The sequence below is a fragment of the Corylus avellana genome, chromosome 1, assembly GCF_965113065.1.
Source record: "Corylus avellana chromosome 1, dhCorAvel1.hap1.2, whole genome shotgun sequence".
NCBI classification, from domain to species: Eukaryota; Viridiplantae; Streptophyta; class Magnoliopsida; order Fagales; family Betulaceae; genus Corylus; species Corylus avellana.
In genome coordinates this window covers 40,151,621-40,169,864 of record NC_142490.1, presented here as the reverse complement: position 1 = coordinate 40,169,864, position 18,244 = coordinate 40,151,621, and the positions used below count along the sequence as shown (strand labels likewise).

Below are 18,244 nucleotides of genomic sequence, written 5' to 3'. Positions count from 1 at the left end.
ATACTATTCATTTCATTTAAAATTAAGAAGATCCTAAGCCTTTGGTCGTATGGCGTAGTTAAATCATTAATTAAGTGTGATTCAACTAGTATGATATATTTTAATTTAGATGGGAGATATAAGAAAGATTTGAACTCTTGAGGACTACTGCTTTAATTTGGTAGTATGTTAAATAACTTATTATTCCAAAAATTAAAATTAATGAGATTTGATAAATTTAATTATTTAATTAATGACACTTATAATGAAAGAAATTAGGTCTTTATATATATATATATATATATATATATATATAATGCATGGCCTATACCAAAAAAAAAAATTCTGCGAAAATGTTACCATGCGGATATTTGCCATTAGGGGAGTGATAGGGAGCCAAATAAATGAACAAAAAAAAAAAATTTCAAACTGACATGGCAGACCTTGAGTAAAAGATAAGAGAGAGAAAATTGCATTTTATTTTAATTTAAAAATCCTTGCTACATCATGTTAAAAAATTTTCTGGATTTATTTGTTTGGCTCCCTACCACTTTCCTTACCATTATATATAAGGGGAAGATCTAGCAAAGGGTACAAATATGTGAAAAGGTTAGCAGTTGAATAAACTATATTGTAAGTACGGCAGTTTGCGCTCCTGTCAATCTTAACAGTAATTTAATTGTCAAAGAGTTAAAAAACGAGATAAAATTAATAATAATTTGTTTGTGTTTGTTAGGATTTGTGGGCATTGAGGATTTCAACACAGCAAGATAAGGTCCAGCCTCCATGACCATATATGCATGATGATATTTGGCTTCTTTTTTTTTTTCTTTTTTTTTTCTTTGTATTCAATGATATTTGGCTACTTGATAAAGACTGCAAATCCTTGAAAATAGTTCGTCACCATTGCAAGGAACACACGTGGTCCGATGTGACATCGGCCATGCTTGTTGATTTTTGGGTTGCAAAGCATTAATGGTTGTGTATATGTTGCAAATCAAGTTGCAAAAAAGATAGGAAATTTTATAGTTTGTGGTTTTCACTTGGATGTTTAATTTGGTGAACAATTTTTGGGTCCGAATTCACCAATTTATGTGTAATCTTAATCATGTCTATCAAAGATTTTTAGTATCAATTCCTTATAATTAAGGCAATTTTAGGGCGAATTCTATATAAAATTTATATTATCTAACATCATAGCCAAATTCTATGTCGAATATGAGATCTAGCTCATCAAGTATGAAATCGAACAAATTGTTAGTTTGTGGTCGAGTTATGGAGGAGGCCACATTATATAGTAGCACATACTTCCAAGACTAGTTTACATTACCGAGTTGCCCTCACTTAAAAATTAAAAAATAAAAAAATAAAAAAGCCACCGCTCAATAATAAGGAGTGGCCGCATGTTTTAGTCATCCTCATCTACTGTGAGAGGAGGTTGCGCATCTATTGTCATAATGGATGGTTGTGTGACTGCCCTCTCAATTATATATATTGTGTCGTTTTTTGAAGTGTGAGTAATTTGGAAACTCAAGTCGGTCTCAAAGCATGTGGCATGCATGTTAAAATGCTTTCCATTGAAAATAACTGGAAATATTGTTGTAGTTTATAAATTCGAGATGCAGTAAATTGTAGTTTAGAGATCAAGTTGAAAGTTGAGGAGTAGTTTCAAAGAGTAAAGTGCGATTTACCTTTTATTTTTTAAAAAGTATGTTAATAATAAGTAAGGTTGCATACTCACTTCCGCTCTTTCTATAACAACTATATATGTCTATAAAGTAATTTTTAAAATTATGATTATATTAAAATATAAAAATAATTAATTTTAAATTCAACAATAATCTTAAAAGTCAAGTTATAAAATATTAAAAAAAAAGTGTGTATAACATTCCTAGTTAAGCAATGTGTGTTTTCTAGAAATTTGCAAAATAGACCCTACGTGTCGTTCCACGATCAAATTCAACAAAAAAATAAAAAAAATAAAAAAGTAATTTCTCTTTTGTTTTACAAGACCAAAAGGCCCAAAACCCTGTGCCTTGTCGGAAACATATATACTTTTCCTTGCAGAGAGTATTTTTTTTTTGACATATAACATAAAAATATTAAATACAATAAAAATAAAAATATAGTATGTTTAATTTAAATAAATTCTTTCAACTTTTTATTCGTTCTAACCCAACACCGACCGTTCACCTCTAAACCCCCTCCATCCACCTTGAGCCCAAGAATATTTATTTTTACTCTCCTACATATATAAATTCTCGAAAATAAATTGTTTAAATTGCTCTCAAACACAGCTATGTCGTTGGTGATGGTTGAGGCCAAAAATTGAAGGCGAGGGAAACCGTACCTTTGAAGTCTACAACATTAATTCTACCAGCAACTGGTCGGCCAACACCTTGGTTGCTGGTTGCTGGTTGCGGTGGCTCGGTTGCGGTGAAAACAGACGGACACAAATTTCTTATAAATTAGTTTGGAATATCAAGTATCATTTAACATGTTTGAATTTTAAAAAAAAAAAATTAATGTTTGAGTTTATAAGTTAGTAGAATGACAATAAATAACTGTTAAGAATATTAAAGAAGACATGTGAGAAATGAGATAACATTTAACACTTATTAGATTAGGTTTGAGAAAATTTCTTCTAAACCGGTCCAAAACTATAATAGACGAAAGTTGTTTTAAAATTTCAACAATTCCCCTTTTATCATTTAAGTTGTGAATCTGATTTGAGAACAAAATATATACGGTTAGGTTCATGTCCACATCAGGAGACATATGTAGACCCAGAACCAGAATTGGGCCGTGGGTGATAGTTGGATGCATTTATTCTCAATGGATGGACAGATGATTTAGTTGAATATATATATAATTCTCTTATGATAGGGCTTCAATCTTCCACATCAATCGGTCAATTTCAATAATTCAAAACAATTGGCTTCATGTGTACACCATAAACTATCTTTTCCAAGCTAGATATCGACTTCTCTCGTAGTCTTTGTTTATGTTTCCTTGGATTGGATTCTCCCACCTACCTAACAAGTAACAATATAGTTCTTTATATCGTAAACAAATTCAAGTTAATGAGAGTATGAAAGTACAGTAATGAATGTAAGTGTCTAATATCAAATTACTCCAAATTTTTTAAGACTTTGGCATGAATGGATCTTCTGTAGATGACTTTTTTCAGGCTATCTCGGGCTCTTTACTTAAAAATTAAGCTTAATTCCTATTAATATTAGACTTAATTCTTCATTTTTGTTTTGGCTCCATGAAAAAATTTGATTCCTTCCCTCATTAAAAATTTCATTCCTAGAAATTAGAAATACCCGATTTTCAGTTAAAATGGTCTACGTGTTGGTTTGTCTTACACTTCGAGAGAAAATGTTAAAATATTTATTAAATAATTAAATTCACGTATTCATGTCAACTTAAGTTTAAACAAAATTGTGAAAGGTGCATAATAATTAGGTTGCATTCTTTGTTGCTAAAAAAGATAATGACAATATATGTTGCATTAGAGTAATCTAGAACTTATATTTATATTTGACAACTATTCTACAATATTAATGTAGTAGTCTTAACTAATTCTTAATTATTTTTTTTTAACCATGACTAATATACGAATTATTTGGGATTGCCACGTAAAATCAATATAAGTTGATTATGAATTAAAAATTTAATTACTTATTGTATTAACAATTAACACCATAAGGGAAAATGTGGTGAATATTTATTCATTGGACATAAATTTCTTATAAACCAGCTTTTAAAAGTGAACTGTGTCCTTAGCGTGCTTCTCACGTCCATAAATAATGGAAAATTTTTATTTGCATTATGGCATTCAATCCATCTTACATATGTTTTCATTGAATTGGCTTGTTCCATTCATGATTGGTTTTTTTTTTTTTATCATTTTTAATTAACGGTGAATGAAACATGTCAACTCAGCGGAGATATGCACGAGATGGATGTCAAAAAAAAAAAAAAAAACACTTCTCCTAAATAATACATATCATTTTTACATGAACATTTGTAAAAAATTCTTAGAAACCAATGTGCATGAACTTTCTGTAATTATGAAAGGACAACAACTATAGTACAAACCAATCAATAATAATTGGACCGTAAGAGGATCCATAGGCATGGGGAACATGCATGACAGAAAATTGATTGCAAGTTGTAGTTTTGCAGAAAGCCATTTCTTTGTCTCAGCTCAAAAATGGTAAGGAATTAAACTCAAAACACTAATATTTAAGGTAGTTTTTATCTATTCTACGGTAATTTTAAGGTAGTTGCTCATTACGTTTGGTAATTAAGTCAACTGAAATAGATAGCAATAAGTTACCTTAGCCTCTTAGACTAGTTTGCAAAGATGTTGCAAAAATATTATAAATTTGATTTTTTTTTAATAAAAAAACAAACGTTTGAATTTTTATAATAAAAAAATGGCATTTTGAAAATTTTGACAAAATTTAATGAAAAATTCTAACTTAATTGGGTAATTGAAAGTTCGATACCCTTAATTGAGAATTTTTGAATTTCGAGAGAATAATTTTAAGGGTTAAATACTTTATTTTCCATGTGGTTTAACGACTTTATTTTGTGCCCCTCTATGGTTTAATTTTTATCACAGAAGGTACATGTGGTTTACATAAAAACGAAAATAGTGTCCCCAAGGGGTAACTTAATCGACGGGGGATCACACCTCATGAAACAGAGATCACTAGTTCAAATCCCTCATCCCCCATCTTGTGCGGACATGTCAACAAAAAAAAAAAAAAAAAGGAAAATGATACATTCGTTTAAATTCCGTCCAAAATTTGACGGAAAGCCACGTTAGCACAATTAACAAATTGACACGTGTCCATATAATTAATTTAAAAAAAAAAATTTGGGGGTGGCTATGGGCCATGGGGTGGCCTAGCCACCCCCATCTGGCTGGATTGGGGGTGACTTGCCATTCCCACGGCCATGGGGGTGGTTTAGCCACCCTAAGGGCCGCAACGGCCACCCCTATTTGGCCATATGGGGGTGGCTCAATGGATTTGGTGGTGGTTTCGGCCACCCCCATCTGGCCCCTTGGGGGTGGCTGAACTACTCCCATGGGCCGTGGGGATTGGTACCATAATTATTGACTTTCTACATCAATTGGTGTCAAAGTCATATTTTCACTATAACATTCCTCCATTGATCACTATCTAAATTGGAAAATGAAAAAACAAATGCACAACAAATTTGATATGACACAAAGAATATGATTTGAATTAGGGCTAAGAAAGCAAGTAGTTATTAACTGCCCTAACCACTTTGGAAGGTGGTTAGAAAAAACCAATAACTGCCTAAGGCGATGCAATTAGCAATTTTAGGATTTAGAAAAATCAATATATATATATATATGAAATGACGTCGTTTTAGTTTTTTTATTTTAAAAAGTGGAATTGGCGGTTATTAAATAAACGCTAAAAGCAGGTTAATCACATAGATGGATACAATTAGCGATCTTAACCAAAAATCGTTAATGATAACTGTTTTTTCATCGATAATTTAAAGAAGAAAACAGTGCCTTGAATGTAAAAAGGAATGGCCATAGAATAAATAATATAATAATATCGTTAGTCACATGTAGAAGAATAATTGCTTTGTTGAAGGGCCTTTATGGAGACTATAATTTCCTTGTTGGTCGTTATATGTACAATCAAATGAAACGTGTTCATTAAAGATGGGAGTTGGGACAGAAATGAGTGAACTTGCTTCACTATTCACTTACACTGTTTTAACGGTAAGGTTATAGAATAAATTAATGCTTCATACACCGGTGGTGTACTTTAAATTATCAGTCAAACCATATCAAATTATTATTCATGCTCCAACTACCATTTAGAGTAAAAATACTCGTTTTTTACCCGTTGACGTTAAAATGAACAGAAATTAAAACTCGAAATGTACTCAAAATTCCTTGATTTTAAGGCATTAAATTACCTAAATTACCATCCCCTTAAAAGAAGAAGAAAAAAAATGCAACTAAAAACTTCAAAAGAAATAAAAGAAAGAGGGGTTAAGCGGGTGGTCCAGCCACCTAACTTTCATGTGGGAGGTTGAGCTACTTCAGGTGTTTCAAAGATGACTGAACCACACTTGAATAGATTCGGTGATGGGCAAAGCACTCTCTTAAATTGGTTAGACCACCCTCAAAACTCTTTTATTATTAAACTTGAACATTTATGTAAGCGGTTTTTAAATTAAAGGATTTAGATGATTTGATTACTATAAATCAATGAATTTAATTTGTATTTGAAATTATTCAAACCTCTTTAAAGAATGAAAAATATAGCTAAAGCTGAGGCCAATCCATTTTAATTATTTTTGCTTGTCATCTCTTTTCTTTGATTTATCACGAGATTCTATAAGTTTAATCACGGTTGGTGATTGGTCATTGATCGATCCCAAACATGTCGGGGATAGATTTCCAACTATTTTGGGAACTATATATATATATAAAAACAGTTGTTTGAATTGCAGGCAAATACAGCTATGTTGTTGGTGATTGTTGGAGGCCAAACATTTAAGGTGAGGGAAACCTTTTCTTTTTTCGAAGTCCACAACATTAATTCGACCAGCAACCGGCAGGCAAACACCTTGGTTGCGAGGGAAAACAATAATACACGAAAGCTGCCTTTTTTAATACTTTAAAATTCCTTCATTCAACCTGTAAATCTTATATATATATATATGGTGAGGTTCATGTACAGATAAGATGACAATGACATGAATAAAGGCTAGAGATATATGAAGACCCAGAACCAGAATTGGGCAGTGGGTGATAGTTGAGGGCATTTATTCTCAATGGATGGGCCAACAAGAAGATGTGTGGCATTAATGTTGTCATTATCATATGATACTCAGTAGCTCAATTTTGAGATTTTTTTTTTCTTGGATTTTGATATGATTGAGCTATCTTCTTTAAGTTGTGATATATTCAGTTGGTTTGCGTTTTCCTTAAAGAGAAGCCTTAACCAGTGGCTGCAAAGTTGACACATTTCTATTTTATTTTGTTCTGGTATTTCTTTGAGGAGTAAGGAAAATGAAAGAGGGTAAACTCCCAATGATTTTTGGTTGTTCAAATACATTTCCTTTGTTGGTAGGTTGCAATTATTGTCTTGGGGGTACTTTATAGTATCCTAGTCCATTGGTCCAACATCTTCATTTTACCTAAAAAGGGGATTAAAGTTGCTCGGAAATTACTTTGTGTTCCTATGAGGGAAGGTGGTTTGGGGCAGAACAAGTTGGTTGGCTGGAATAGGCCAATAGGGCAACCATTTTAAGGCAATTTTGGTCCCTTTTCACTAGATTTGGTTCTCTTTGTGTGGCTTGGGTCAATGTAAATTTGATTAGGAGGAGGTGCTTTTGGCTCCTCAAAGTCCCACAAGATTATTCTCAAGCTCTAGGCATAGTCAAAAATTTTGGCTGGTTAAAACTGTAGCTTCAATATTATAAGGTAAAAATGTAATTTCTAACATTATTTATTTATTTTATGACAACGTATCCAAGTATTGTTTCTTATTATGCTTAACAACACTAAGCCTTAGGAGTGACTTCAAATGCATTATTACATAAGCAAAATTTCAAGAGTATCAGTATATATCATATTACTATTTTACTATACTGATGTGCAATTGAACCAATTCTTGTTAAAAAAAAAAATTAAATAATAAATTCCCTCAATCGAGATAGACAATAGGAGTTTCGGTGGATGGTGAGGAACCGGATAGAGATAGAAGTATGATAATATATAATGTTACTCTAACTTTGAAAACCTCGCACGAGTTGACATTTATCACTTTTGATTTTGTTAATGGATGGTATTTGAAAAATGAAACTAAATATTATATAGTTTTTAAATTGAAAGAGTAACATCATTCCGTTGTAGTCTAGTTGGTCAGGATACTCGGCTCTCACCCGAGAGACCCGGGTTCAAGTCCCGGCAACGGAATTACTTTTTAATTTCTCTTTTCTGCCCCCGCCTCATATACAGAGCGGGTTGGGCATTTGGCGGGAAGAAAACAATTATTTAATTAATTAATTAATTAATTTATGCATCTATTTTCATTTACCCTTTTTTCACGCATATTTGCTTCTCCGAAAGACGAATTAGGGTTTCAATTTTTTTTTTTAAGTGGAAGATGGAGATCCCTAGCAGTAGGCGAACCATCGGAGGAGGAATCGAAGAGAACATCTTGGCTATTCTCGACGCCTCGGAGGCTAGAGACTCTCAGGACGCCATCGATGATAGTATGTAATCATTGGATTAGCTATTTGCTCATTCCTCTGTTTGTATTGGGAGTTTGAATTTCTGAGCTTTTTCTTAATTTTCTTGGCAACCAAACAGAGGTTAAAGTACCTGTAATCACTGTTTTGACTTTTTATTGTCGTTTTATTCTGTTGATTGATGCACAGGTATTGCTTTTCTGGATGCTGTACGTGCTGCTTCGATTGTTCCAGAAAGTGGAAGACCTCCAACCAAGTAATTCTCTGAGTGCCCTCGCGTGTTTATTATGAGTTCTTATTTATTTATTTATTTGGAAATGAAGCCATGGTTTTTCAGTTTTTGGTGAGGATATTATGTATTCGTTTTGTGTGAATAACCACGTTTTTATGTGAATTTGGTTGTGTAGCAAAATGTGGGAGGCGGTGTTCCAAATCTTGAGAGTTGGGAAATCTCTAGAACTGACAATGGCAAGCTTTCAGCTTTTGAATGAGTTAGATAAGGTGCTTAATTGGTCCCTTTACTTTAATTCAATTTACATTTACATTCTCAGATGCCACATAATTCTCACAAGTGCCACTCGGGTGCCAACTTCTTTCTAAATGCAGCGATACCCTCGGGTGTATTCATCCAATTCAAATAAGTCCAAATCATCGTCTAATGCTCCTCCTGAACTAGTTGTGGTTAAAGAGGTAATAGATAGATTATGAGTGCTTAATTTGTTTCCTCATTCTGTGGTGTAAATTATTAGTTTAATTTGTACATCTTGTATGATAATGAATAGTAGTTCTGTTTGCTTTTAGGCTTGGTCGCCATTTTTTCCAGGCTTGGGTACAAGTATTAGTGAGAGGGAAGCAGCTGGTAAAAACTCTGGTGGACCACTTGATTCCTCTGTGAGTTCGATTTGCTGTTCTTGGCTTCTTGCCTTTGTCATACTTCTCCCTTTAGGTAGTATTTTGCACATTGCTCGCTATTACTAATCTGCACTTTTCTTTGTAACTACACAAGCTACTTTTCCTCATATTCGCCTCCTCACAAAAAGAAAATGAAATGACTCAATTGCTTAAGAAATTAAGTTCCTTGTACATTTTTGCACTTTTTTTATTTTTTTTATTTTTTTTATTATTTTTTTTTTTTTCACTTTCCCTCTTGCTTCCCAAATTCAAATGGACTTTAAAAGATATCTCAACGTTACTCCTTTCTTTTCTTTTAATTTTTACAAACTTTCTATCTTAAAAGACTGGAACTCTTGCTGAATGAAGTTCTGAACCATGCCTTAGAGTCTATTACAAATAATTTAGCTGTGAATATCAAATGCATGCTTCCATGTGATTATACAACAGGTTTTTGCATTATATGAGCATGTAGAATTTTTCCGTTGTGGGGTGGAAGCTAGAGGTTTTGGTTCATTTTGGTTCATAGCACATAGGTACAGAGTATGGATGATACTTCTTTCTGTTACATTAAAAATATTAGTGATGGAAGATGTTATCTATCCTTAGTATGTATATTTGCTAGAGTCTGATTTTTTTTAAGTTGATTTTAAGTGTTTTAATTACTCAATTCATCCTTTCATTTAAGTGTTTATGCCAACTGCAGAGTTTTCAACTTCTGATACAAGACCTTGCTGAAGTGAATCGTAAAGCAAACTTTCAAACATTAGACACCAAGGTTGGTTTATTTATTTTCAGTGTTTGTTGGATGGGCACGGCATATTTGATGATAGTTCATAATATTGAAGCTAAACATGTTTAATGTAGTCACATGAAGACATGGATGCTTATCTGGTTGTATCATTTTTAGAGTGCAAATGGATCTCGGTTCTAAACCCTATCATTACAAGTATAAGCTTGGAGTGCCAAAATGTAAAGATCATTTTGAGGAATATCAATATAAAAACTCATTCATATGCATAAATTAATAGGTAAAAAGTAGGATTCATTAGATTGTATACACGTGTATTGTTAATATGGTGACTTTTATGAAATATAGGAACTGTACCTCATATGGCTGTTGTCTCTTATTTTTCTAGTTCATCTTTTGATACACTCTTCCTACTTCTTGTGTTAAGCCTCTTTTAGAGGCACATATTGTAAGTATGAAAGTTTAAGATAATAATCTAATTGCAGGCGCAACCTAATGTTGAGGCATGCATATCGTTTATTAAAAAGGAACAAAATTCCATCCTAAGATTATAACGTGCTTAAAGTATGTCAGCCTTTTTCTTGTGTTGAAACTATCATCTCATATTTTTTTTTCCAAGGTTGGAACTTATGTTTAAGCTTTATTCTTTATTAATATAATAGGGTATTTCAAATTTTTGCTTGAAATGTTGTACTCTTTAGAGTGCACTAGTTAATGCTTGCATTTTATGCTGTTATGTAGCGCACACCTAATATTTTTGTTACTAAGGTTAAAGATGTCCTCTCTCTCTCTCTCTCTCTCTCTCTCTCTCTCTAGAGTTTGTGTGTGTTAATAATATACCAGTTTGCACTATGAGTTGCCTGTCCTCATTATGAGCCTTCTGGTGACCATGCATGCATGTAATCAAGAACTCCACATTGTAGGTTTATTTCCTAAATGTTTTCATTATTTCTGGTTTGGTTTTCTTATTTGAATTTTTTTAAAACATTATTCATGGAATATTGTTCTTATTGAGACAGGGTACATCATCCAAATCCCCTGCTGATATTATCTTTTGTTTCAGATTTCTTGACCTGTAATTCCTGGTCTGTTTTAAGTATGATTTATAAACTTTATATTGGAAAGGGGGGCAGTTTGAGGTTATTCTATAATTTAGTGTGTTATATATGGTGGGTTTTTGCTATCAATGCTATGAATTTATCATTTTGCTTTATGACAATTTTGCTAGGTTCTTACTTCTTACTTTTATCTTTCTGCAGTCCCTGGGGAGCATGTTGCTTTTCCAGTATCTTGTGAATTTTCTTGAAGGAGATATACTACCTCGTAACAGTGTACATGAAGGTAGCTGATATCTGTTGCTTTTATTCCTTTATGTCTTTGGGAAGTTTAAGTAGCTAATTGTTGTGCTGCAGAAACTATGAACTGGACATTTCTGAGGGAATCTTTGCTCAACATGCTTCTGGTATACTCTTGTCCTTCAAACTATGAACATTGAAGGGATTTTTATGTCTTTCATTATCACTACACTAGTCATTATGTGATGGTGTATATCATGGCTCTTGCAGTGTCTTTATTTGCACTCAGCTTTAACTTCTTAGCACTTCCTATGAGGGACTATTTCATGTTTATTTGAAACGAAGTTGTTCAGACTAGATTTCTTTTTCAGGGGTCAAGAAAATTAAACTACAAAGGCTTAGTGAGGGATTGCCTGGCCATTATGTGTGGACTATCTCAAATTCAATCTGCATTTAGTAATAATAAGATATATCCAGAGAATTCTGTGGCAAAACCACCTGATAATTGTGACACTGCTGTGGCAATTGCTTTGCCTGAAATAGGAAAGAAGACCTGCATTGCCATGCAGAAACTTCTGATACTGGTATGTTCCTTAACATCCTTTAGTTCAGGACATTTTGAATCAGTATCATTATGGGCTCTAATATGGTTGACCTTTTAGATTATGGAGCTTGATATATCGAAGAAGAAAGCAGAAATGCAAGGTTATACTACGAGAGCTGATGGTGTGAGGTTACTGTTTCTTATATACTGAAATTCTTGGTGCGTGTGTGTGTGTGTTTGCATATTTAAATAGTTGTTGGAAGTTAATGTGTACTTGAATTTGGTGCAGAACCCCACTGGTAGAGGTAATTCTGGATGAACTAACTTACAATAGTGAGATCCTTTCCCCATTTCTTCAGGTATTCATCCAAATATGGTCTTTTGCTCTCTCTCTCTCTCTCTCTCATAATGAATGGAAAATATGATTTAAGTTGAAGAAAATAGAAAGAAGGGAGAAGAAAGCTTGTATTCTTCAATATCTAACCATACGTATCGTATCAAAAAAAAAATGCTTTAATGGAAAACCTAATACAAATTACTATGGTAATATAGCTCATGCAGATTACAACAAGAAGGAAAATAAAAACTAAGAATAATGAAAATGAAATCAAGCATAAAATAGGATCAGTATTTAAGTTTCCTAATCAGCACTCCCCCTTAAGCTGAGGCAAAAATATCAAAAATCTTGCATGCCCAGCTTACATGAAGCTGTGTGAAAGACGGTACTAGATAGTCCTTTTGTCAAAATATCTGCAAGTTGTTCTCATGACTTTAGATACAATGTACAGTTTGCACGCAACTTGTCCTTGATAAAATGCATATCAACTTCAATGTGTTTTCATGTTGGGCTGGATTTTGGAGGATGTAGTTGCAACTTTATTGTCACAATACAATCTCCTGGGGTCGTTAAAATTATACCCAAGTTCCTTAAACAATATTTTTAACCATAATAACTCATATCTATGTGCCATGACTTGGAATTTAGCTTCTGCACTTGATTTAGCAACTATCGATTGTTTTTATGATACTAGCTAACTAGAATACCATGTTGAAGAAAATAGAAAGAAGTGAAAAATAAGTAAGGGAGAAGAAAGCTTGTATTCTTCAATATCAAAACCATACGGCATCTACATGCTTAAATAGAAAATCTAATACAAATTACTATGGTAATATAGTTAATGCAGATTAGAGCAATAATGAAAATAAAATCAAGAATAAAATATTATCAGGGATTAAGTAAGTTTATTAACAGTTGATTGCCTTGATAAGGCATCAGGCCTTTCCCAGGAAACAATATCATAGGTGTCAGCTAACACTACATACTAACAAAACCAATATCTCTTGTTACATATTGACAATGGGGATAAATTATTTACAGTATTTGATGACTTTTACACTAGTCTAGGCAGTTCTTAAACAACTATAATTTCAGCTGATTATTTAAATCCTAAGTTGGCAGAATTTTTTCTGATTGTATAAGTTTTCCTATGCATTGATTGCGTATTAGTATTTGCTTTTAGTTTGTAAAGGTCCATGTTTCCCTAGTTTCTGGTGATCGTAGTTCCTTGTGTTTTGGTAGGTTATAATTTCAGAGTACCTATTTTATTAAGGAGGCCAAGATTTTTTTTTTTGGTTGGTCAATGATGAGGATGGTTTGCAGGTATTCAATGAACCTAAATGGAAACTGGAAATAATTTTGCAGTATTTCTGGAAATACACGGCTAAGGTAACTAAGTTGCCAGATTTTTGGTACCTCCATTTAAATTGACCCCAAAGATTTATGTCTGGTGTTTTCCATTATATTGTCCTGTAAGTCTTTTTGACTTAGTCATGTAGTACAGCCTGTATTTCCCACTATACTAATATCGTAATAAAGTTAATTATATCTCATTCTGCACAGCCTTCTATTCGCACACGGAGATCGAATGGTTCTTCAGATGATGCAACATTTAGTGGAGCTTTGAAGTGCTTTTCAAGTAGTACTAGCACAAAAGGCATCATAAAAAAGATTGGTATAGAAGTAATTCAGTTGCTTTTAGCACATGGTTTTAAGGTGATTTTCATCTTTTGTCAAACAACATCTATTGACTGTGATGTATAATGTTTTACTACATGATTCGTTCTGTGCACTATATCTGTCGTTATTATATTCTCATTTATTAATATATAACTGGGTTTATGTCTTTTCCTTTGATACTTAGCCTCACCTTGCTGATAGTTAATGCCTTGCATGACAATTTTTACCATTTAGAAATGTTGGTCAGTTTTTTGTTCACTTTTTAGTCACCTATACCATTTTGTATTTTTTATTTTAATTTACTTGCATGACTCTCTTTCAGGCTCATTTGTTTCTATCGACCGAACAATGTCCTGCTCTAGGTATCTCAGATTGCAAGGAAGATGTGAGCGGCAACTCTCTTGTGGAAGTATGCAAGAATATGATCTCTGCTTTCCATAGTATGAGAAGAGTAGATGAGTAAGGCTGATCAACATTCCGCAGTTTAACATGCTTTTGCTAATTTTCTTTGCATGAGTTTTCTGTCCTAACGGTATCTGTAAGAAACTGTTAAAATCTATTGCCCTTGAACAGTCAAATTATTTACCGAAGGCCAAATGAACTTGTCTTTCTTATATAGGTTTCCCTGAATTCAACACGACATGCTTCCATAAAGGAAATATTATTTCCTCGGATAACGTTAGAGTTGCAACATTAGTTCTAATACAACATGGAAGTCACATAGTTCATTTTTAATCATGTCTATGCTAATTCTTAAACTGAGATAGGACCAGTAGTGTTGATACTGAGCTGAGATTTATATCTCAAACATTAATATTACATGGTAATTTCTAGAGAATTCAAAATATTAGCAGTCACTGTCCTTCCATGAACAGGAAGCTACAAAAATTTACATATGCCTTGTATGAAATAATTTGTGTTTCTTACTCATATTGAGTCTAATTAATCGATAAATGGGTGACTTTTTCATTACCATGCTCGTTATTACTAATTAATGTTAATTGTCATGGTGTAGGCACATGGAGATTTTGTTATTTGGAAAGGAAGCACTGTTTACAGCAGCAACAATACTCTCTACAAAGTCATAGGAGCTTGTAGTCATTGATTTGCTGTGAAGGATGGTATGCTGCATGTAACTTACCTGCTGACCCCCCTATATATTTTTGGCCCGTCATACTTACCTGCTGACCCAAGTTTTTGTCCCTGTAATTCAATGTATGCTTAATTTAGTTGTATATCTGTTTGGCTTTAACGTATCACACCATTCCGATTTCTCTCTAAAATACCCTACTCATTTACGTATTAAAGGAAAGGCTCCCGATGACCATCTTCTCTTTATTTTGAAAGAAATCTGTTGTTGATCCAGGCGTCCAAAAATTTACTTCGACAATTGGATTGATGAAAATCAGATTGTTACCTTATGAAATTTAAGGACAACAAATCTCACCTCTATCACTCACATCTACATACTTCATTACTCATTAACTAAATTAAAAAAGAAAGGAAGAAGCAAAGAAAGATCCCAACAAGGGATAATCGTGTCCTGTATCCTGTAAAGCGACTTTCCAAATTCTGCAGCATAGAAGTAAGAAACATAGGTCCATAGCCCAATTACAGTTGATCCAAGCACATGCAACCTTTATGATTCCTCCACTGCCCCATTTGAATTCCTGAAATTGTTTAACATTCTTTTACTTAAACAAGTGCAAAAAAGAAAATAATATAATGTGAAAAACATCTTCAAGCAGCTACTAAGCTCACTTTGGGGCATGTGAGTCGAGCTGCATCGTGACCGGTCCATCGTTAACCAAATTGACCTATATGGAAATGGAAACATCAAAGGTCTGGTGTTCTCAACAAAATAAATGAAACAAAAATTAGAACAAACAGGGAAAGAAAGGAATTGGGCAAGATATTACCTTCATCATTGCTCCAAATACACCATCTACACAACCCAAAGTGGAAAACAATTATGAGAAATCAGACATTGAAGTCTTAACAACAGTGTAGTTAGTGCAAAGCCTACATTGGATCATAATCTTTTCAAAGAACAATAGTGTTGTAGTTGGGAGATTAAAACTAGTTAAAGCTTTGCTTTGTGGAGTGAACAATTATGGAGCTGATAGGAACAATGAAGCCTAGGAGTCCCTCAGAAGTTTGTCATATATAATTTAAACAGATTAACCCCAAAATAAACTTTCCAGCAAACAGGGCAAAAATCATAATGTGGAATTGTTTTTTCAGTAACAAAGAAGATGATCATAATTGCAAACAATTGCGTCAACACAAAAGCAAATCGGCTCAGTGGGCTTGTTTGCTAATGCTTTTTAAACTGCTTTTTGTTTTTTAACAAAAAAAAAAAGAAGCAAAAGCATTAACAAACAGCTGCTCAACACACAAAACACTCAAAACTATTTTAACCTTTATATCAAGTTACAATAAAAAAAAAAAACTAAAAAGCATTAGCAAAGGAGCCCTCTATTATCAAACACAACATTTCTGTAACTGGTGCCACCTAATATAATAACAAAACAACAACATTAAGACAACCAAAACAAATAAAAGTAGCAACATCTACCTTTGATGGCGGCCGGATCATAGGACTTCCGGAACCTCTCAACTAGAGATGCATAGAAGGGCTTCGCCGTCTGGGGCGGCATTGCCACGTGGAAGTCTGGCTTGTTACCCTTCAAGAATCCATATAATGTAAACTGACTCACTGTCAAACTCAAACACCATAAACCATTAAAAATTTCACACAATGCCCACTTCATTTCTAATACCATATCCCCCTAATCCTATGATGTAATTAATAGTATGCTATATTACCTAGTAGAACTTCATAGTTTCTCTGCATTACCTGCACTCCAAAGTTTAATTCAAAAAGACCGTTACCAATTATACCATATTAGCAGTTAATACAGTTAAACTGGCACTAGCAGTTACATAAGCACATCCAAAAAAGAGAAAAAAAGGAGGGGAAATTGAAAATTACATTTTGGTCCCATCCTTTGCCGGTATTTTCATTAGGGAACAACCTCATATTCAAGACCTTACGACAACTGCAACAAAATTAATTCCTGAATTCTAATAAACGAAATTGACATTGGATAATAAAAATAAAATAAAAAAATTTTGAGTACATGTAGTCGGCATCGGAGTCGGAGTCGGACTCGTGGATTCCGACGAGGACAAGCAGCCCCGGCCCAATTTCCGATACGATGCGCCCCTCGACCTGGAAAAATGTTATTATTCGCCGGTGGCGTAGGATAATACAGAGAGAGAGAGAGAGAGAGAGAGAGACCTCGACGCTTGCGGAGGCGACTCGCTGAACCACGGCTCGCATTGCTCTGATTGGCTCGGCTTTGCTGGTACTGGCGAACGTTGTCGGCTTGGTGCGTGTGGTTACTAAGGAAGGGAAGACAGAGAGAGCGAGCATGTTGTCTTTCTTTCTTTCTTTTTTTCTTCAAATGTCTTGAATTGAAAAGTCTTGATGTGGGCCCAAATCAGTTTTCAAATCCAAATTGGTTTGGAATCACTAGCCACGTCAGTCATTTTTTCCTTATTATTATTATTTTTTTCATTTTTTTAGTAGTGATTTTTTTCTTTTGATTATCTCTAATGAATATAAGCTTATTGAGTTGAACCATATTAAATTTTGATGTTTTGTGAGATTTGTTAGGGTGCAACAATGCCACTCTGTTCACTTGGGCAGCTCTTAAAACATATTTTACTGGGTGTGATTTCAAATGTCATAAAAGGCTTTAGCTTCACTCAATGGACACACCAAATAGTTTTTAGATGAAATTGTCAAAAGCCTAATCCAACAAAAGGTATCAGAGCGAGGGTTATTGTAACGACCCAGGGAAAAGCGCTAGCCACATCTGCGCTATTACCCCAAAAGGACTAGTCAATTTGGAGTTTCCCTAGAATTCATTATAAAGCCCAGTTTCACCTAGTAACTAGGCAATGTGGGACTTAGCACCCATGACTATCTTTATAAACTACCCACTCTATGTGGGCTTCTTCTCATCTTCCCAATATGGGATTGGGTGTTACAAACTCCCCTTCTTAAATTCCTGACGTCCTCGTCAGGGCTACGTCATGCAGTGCTCTAATACCACATGGCCTGGCGTTAGTAGGTGGCTCTGATACCACTTGTAACGACCCAGGGAAAAGCGCTAGCCACATCTGCGCTATTACCCCAAAAGGACTAGCCAATTTGGAGTTTTTCTAGAATTCATTATAAAGCCCAGTTTCACCTAGTAACTAGGCAATGTGGGACTTAGCACCCATGACTATCTTTATAAACTACCCACTCTATGTGGGCTTCTTCTCATCTTCCTAATATGGGACCGGGTGTTACAGTTATAGGTTCGAATCGCGAGAGTGCCGTGTTGAGAGAGGGATTGTTTGAGTGCAACAATGCCGCTATGCTCATTTGGGCGGCTCTTAAAACATGTCTTGTGGAGCCTGATCCAACAAATTTTAATTATTTT

The 18,244-nt window shown here is 34.0% G+C and overlaps 2 protein-coding genes and 1 non-coding gene across 4 annotated transcripts; 2 read left to right on the top strand and 1 right to left on the bottom strand.

Moving 5' to 3' along the window:
* Window positions 1-7,899: 7,899 nt before the first annotated feature.
* Window positions 7,900-7,972, top strand: TRNAE-CUC (transfer RNA glutamic acid (anticodon CUC)). Its single transcript has one exon. It is a non-coding gene; the product is annotated as a tRNA-Glu (tRNA).
* Window positions 7,973-8,159: 187 nt separating this feature from the next.
* SNI1 (negative regulator of systemic acquired resistance (SNI1)) lies at window positions 8,160-15,003 on the top strand. 2 transcript variants are annotated; one of them, XM_059584220.2, is made up of 15 exons: window positions 8,160-8,271; window positions 8,437-8,503; window positions 8,655-8,748; window positions 8,854-8,937; window positions 9,049-9,138; window positions 9,845-9,916; window positions 11,149-11,230; window positions 11,302-11,351; window positions 11,556-11,768; window positions 11,847-11,917; window positions 12,018-12,087; window positions 13,389-13,454; window positions 13,629-13,781; window positions 14,068-14,204; window positions 14,761-15,003. In XM_059584220.2, the coding sequence occupies exons 1-15, from the start codon at window positions 8,163-8,165 to the stop codon at window positions 14,831-14,833; spliced, it is 1,431 nt and encodes a 476-aa protein (XP_059440203.2). In that variant the 5' UTR covers window positions 8,160-8,162; the 3' UTR covers window positions 14,834-15,003. The 2 variants fall into 2 exon arrangements, with proteins under 2 accessions (XP_059440203.2, XP_059440204.2); XM_059584221.2 differs by lacking the exon at window positions 13,389-13,454.
* Window positions 15,004-15,119: 116 nt separating this feature from the next.
* LOC132172680 (D-Tyr-tRNA(Tyr) deacylase family protein) lies at window positions 15,120-17,190 on the bottom strand. Its single transcript, XM_059584223.2, has 8 exons — window positions 17,050-17,190; window positions 16,889-16,980; window positions 16,741-16,807; window positions 16,575-16,605; window positions 16,324-16,464; window positions 15,665-15,690; window positions 15,507-15,562; window positions 15,120-15,415 (listed from the first exon to the last, which is right to left on the bottom strand). Exons 1-8 carry the CDS (start codon window positions 17,182-17,184, stop codon window positions 15,385-15,387), a joined length of 579 nt encoding a protein of 192 aa, XP_059440206.2. The 5' UTR covers window positions 17,185-17,190; the 3' UTR covers window positions 15,120-15,384.
* Window positions 17,191-18,244: the final 1,054 nt, after the last annotated feature.

Coding starts and splice junctions, on each gene's coding strand:
- SNI1 (XM_059584220.2), top strand. CDS start 8,163: ATGGAGATCCCTAGCAGTAGGCGAACCATCGGAGGAGGAATCGAAGAG. Junction 9,139..9,844: donor GTGGACCACTTGATTCCTCT/GTGAGTTCGATT, acceptor TGCCAACTGCAG/AGTTTTCAACTTCTGATACA. Junction 13,455..13,628: donor TCTGGAAATACACGGCTAAG/GTAACTAAGTTG, acceptor CATTCTGCACAG/CCTTCTATTCGCACACGGAG.
- LOC132172680 (XM_059584223.2), bottom strand. CDS start 17,184: ATGCTCGCTCTCTCTGTCTTCCCTTCCTTAGTAACCACACGCACCAAG. Junction 16,808..16,888: donor GACTCCGATGCCGACTACAT/GTACTCAAAATT, acceptor ATTTTGTTGCAG/TTGTCGTAAGGTCTTGAATA. Junction 15,691..16,323: donor TGATCCGGCCGCCATCAAAG/GTAGATGTTGCT, acceptor TGGGTTGTGTAG/ATGGTGTATTTGGAGCAATG.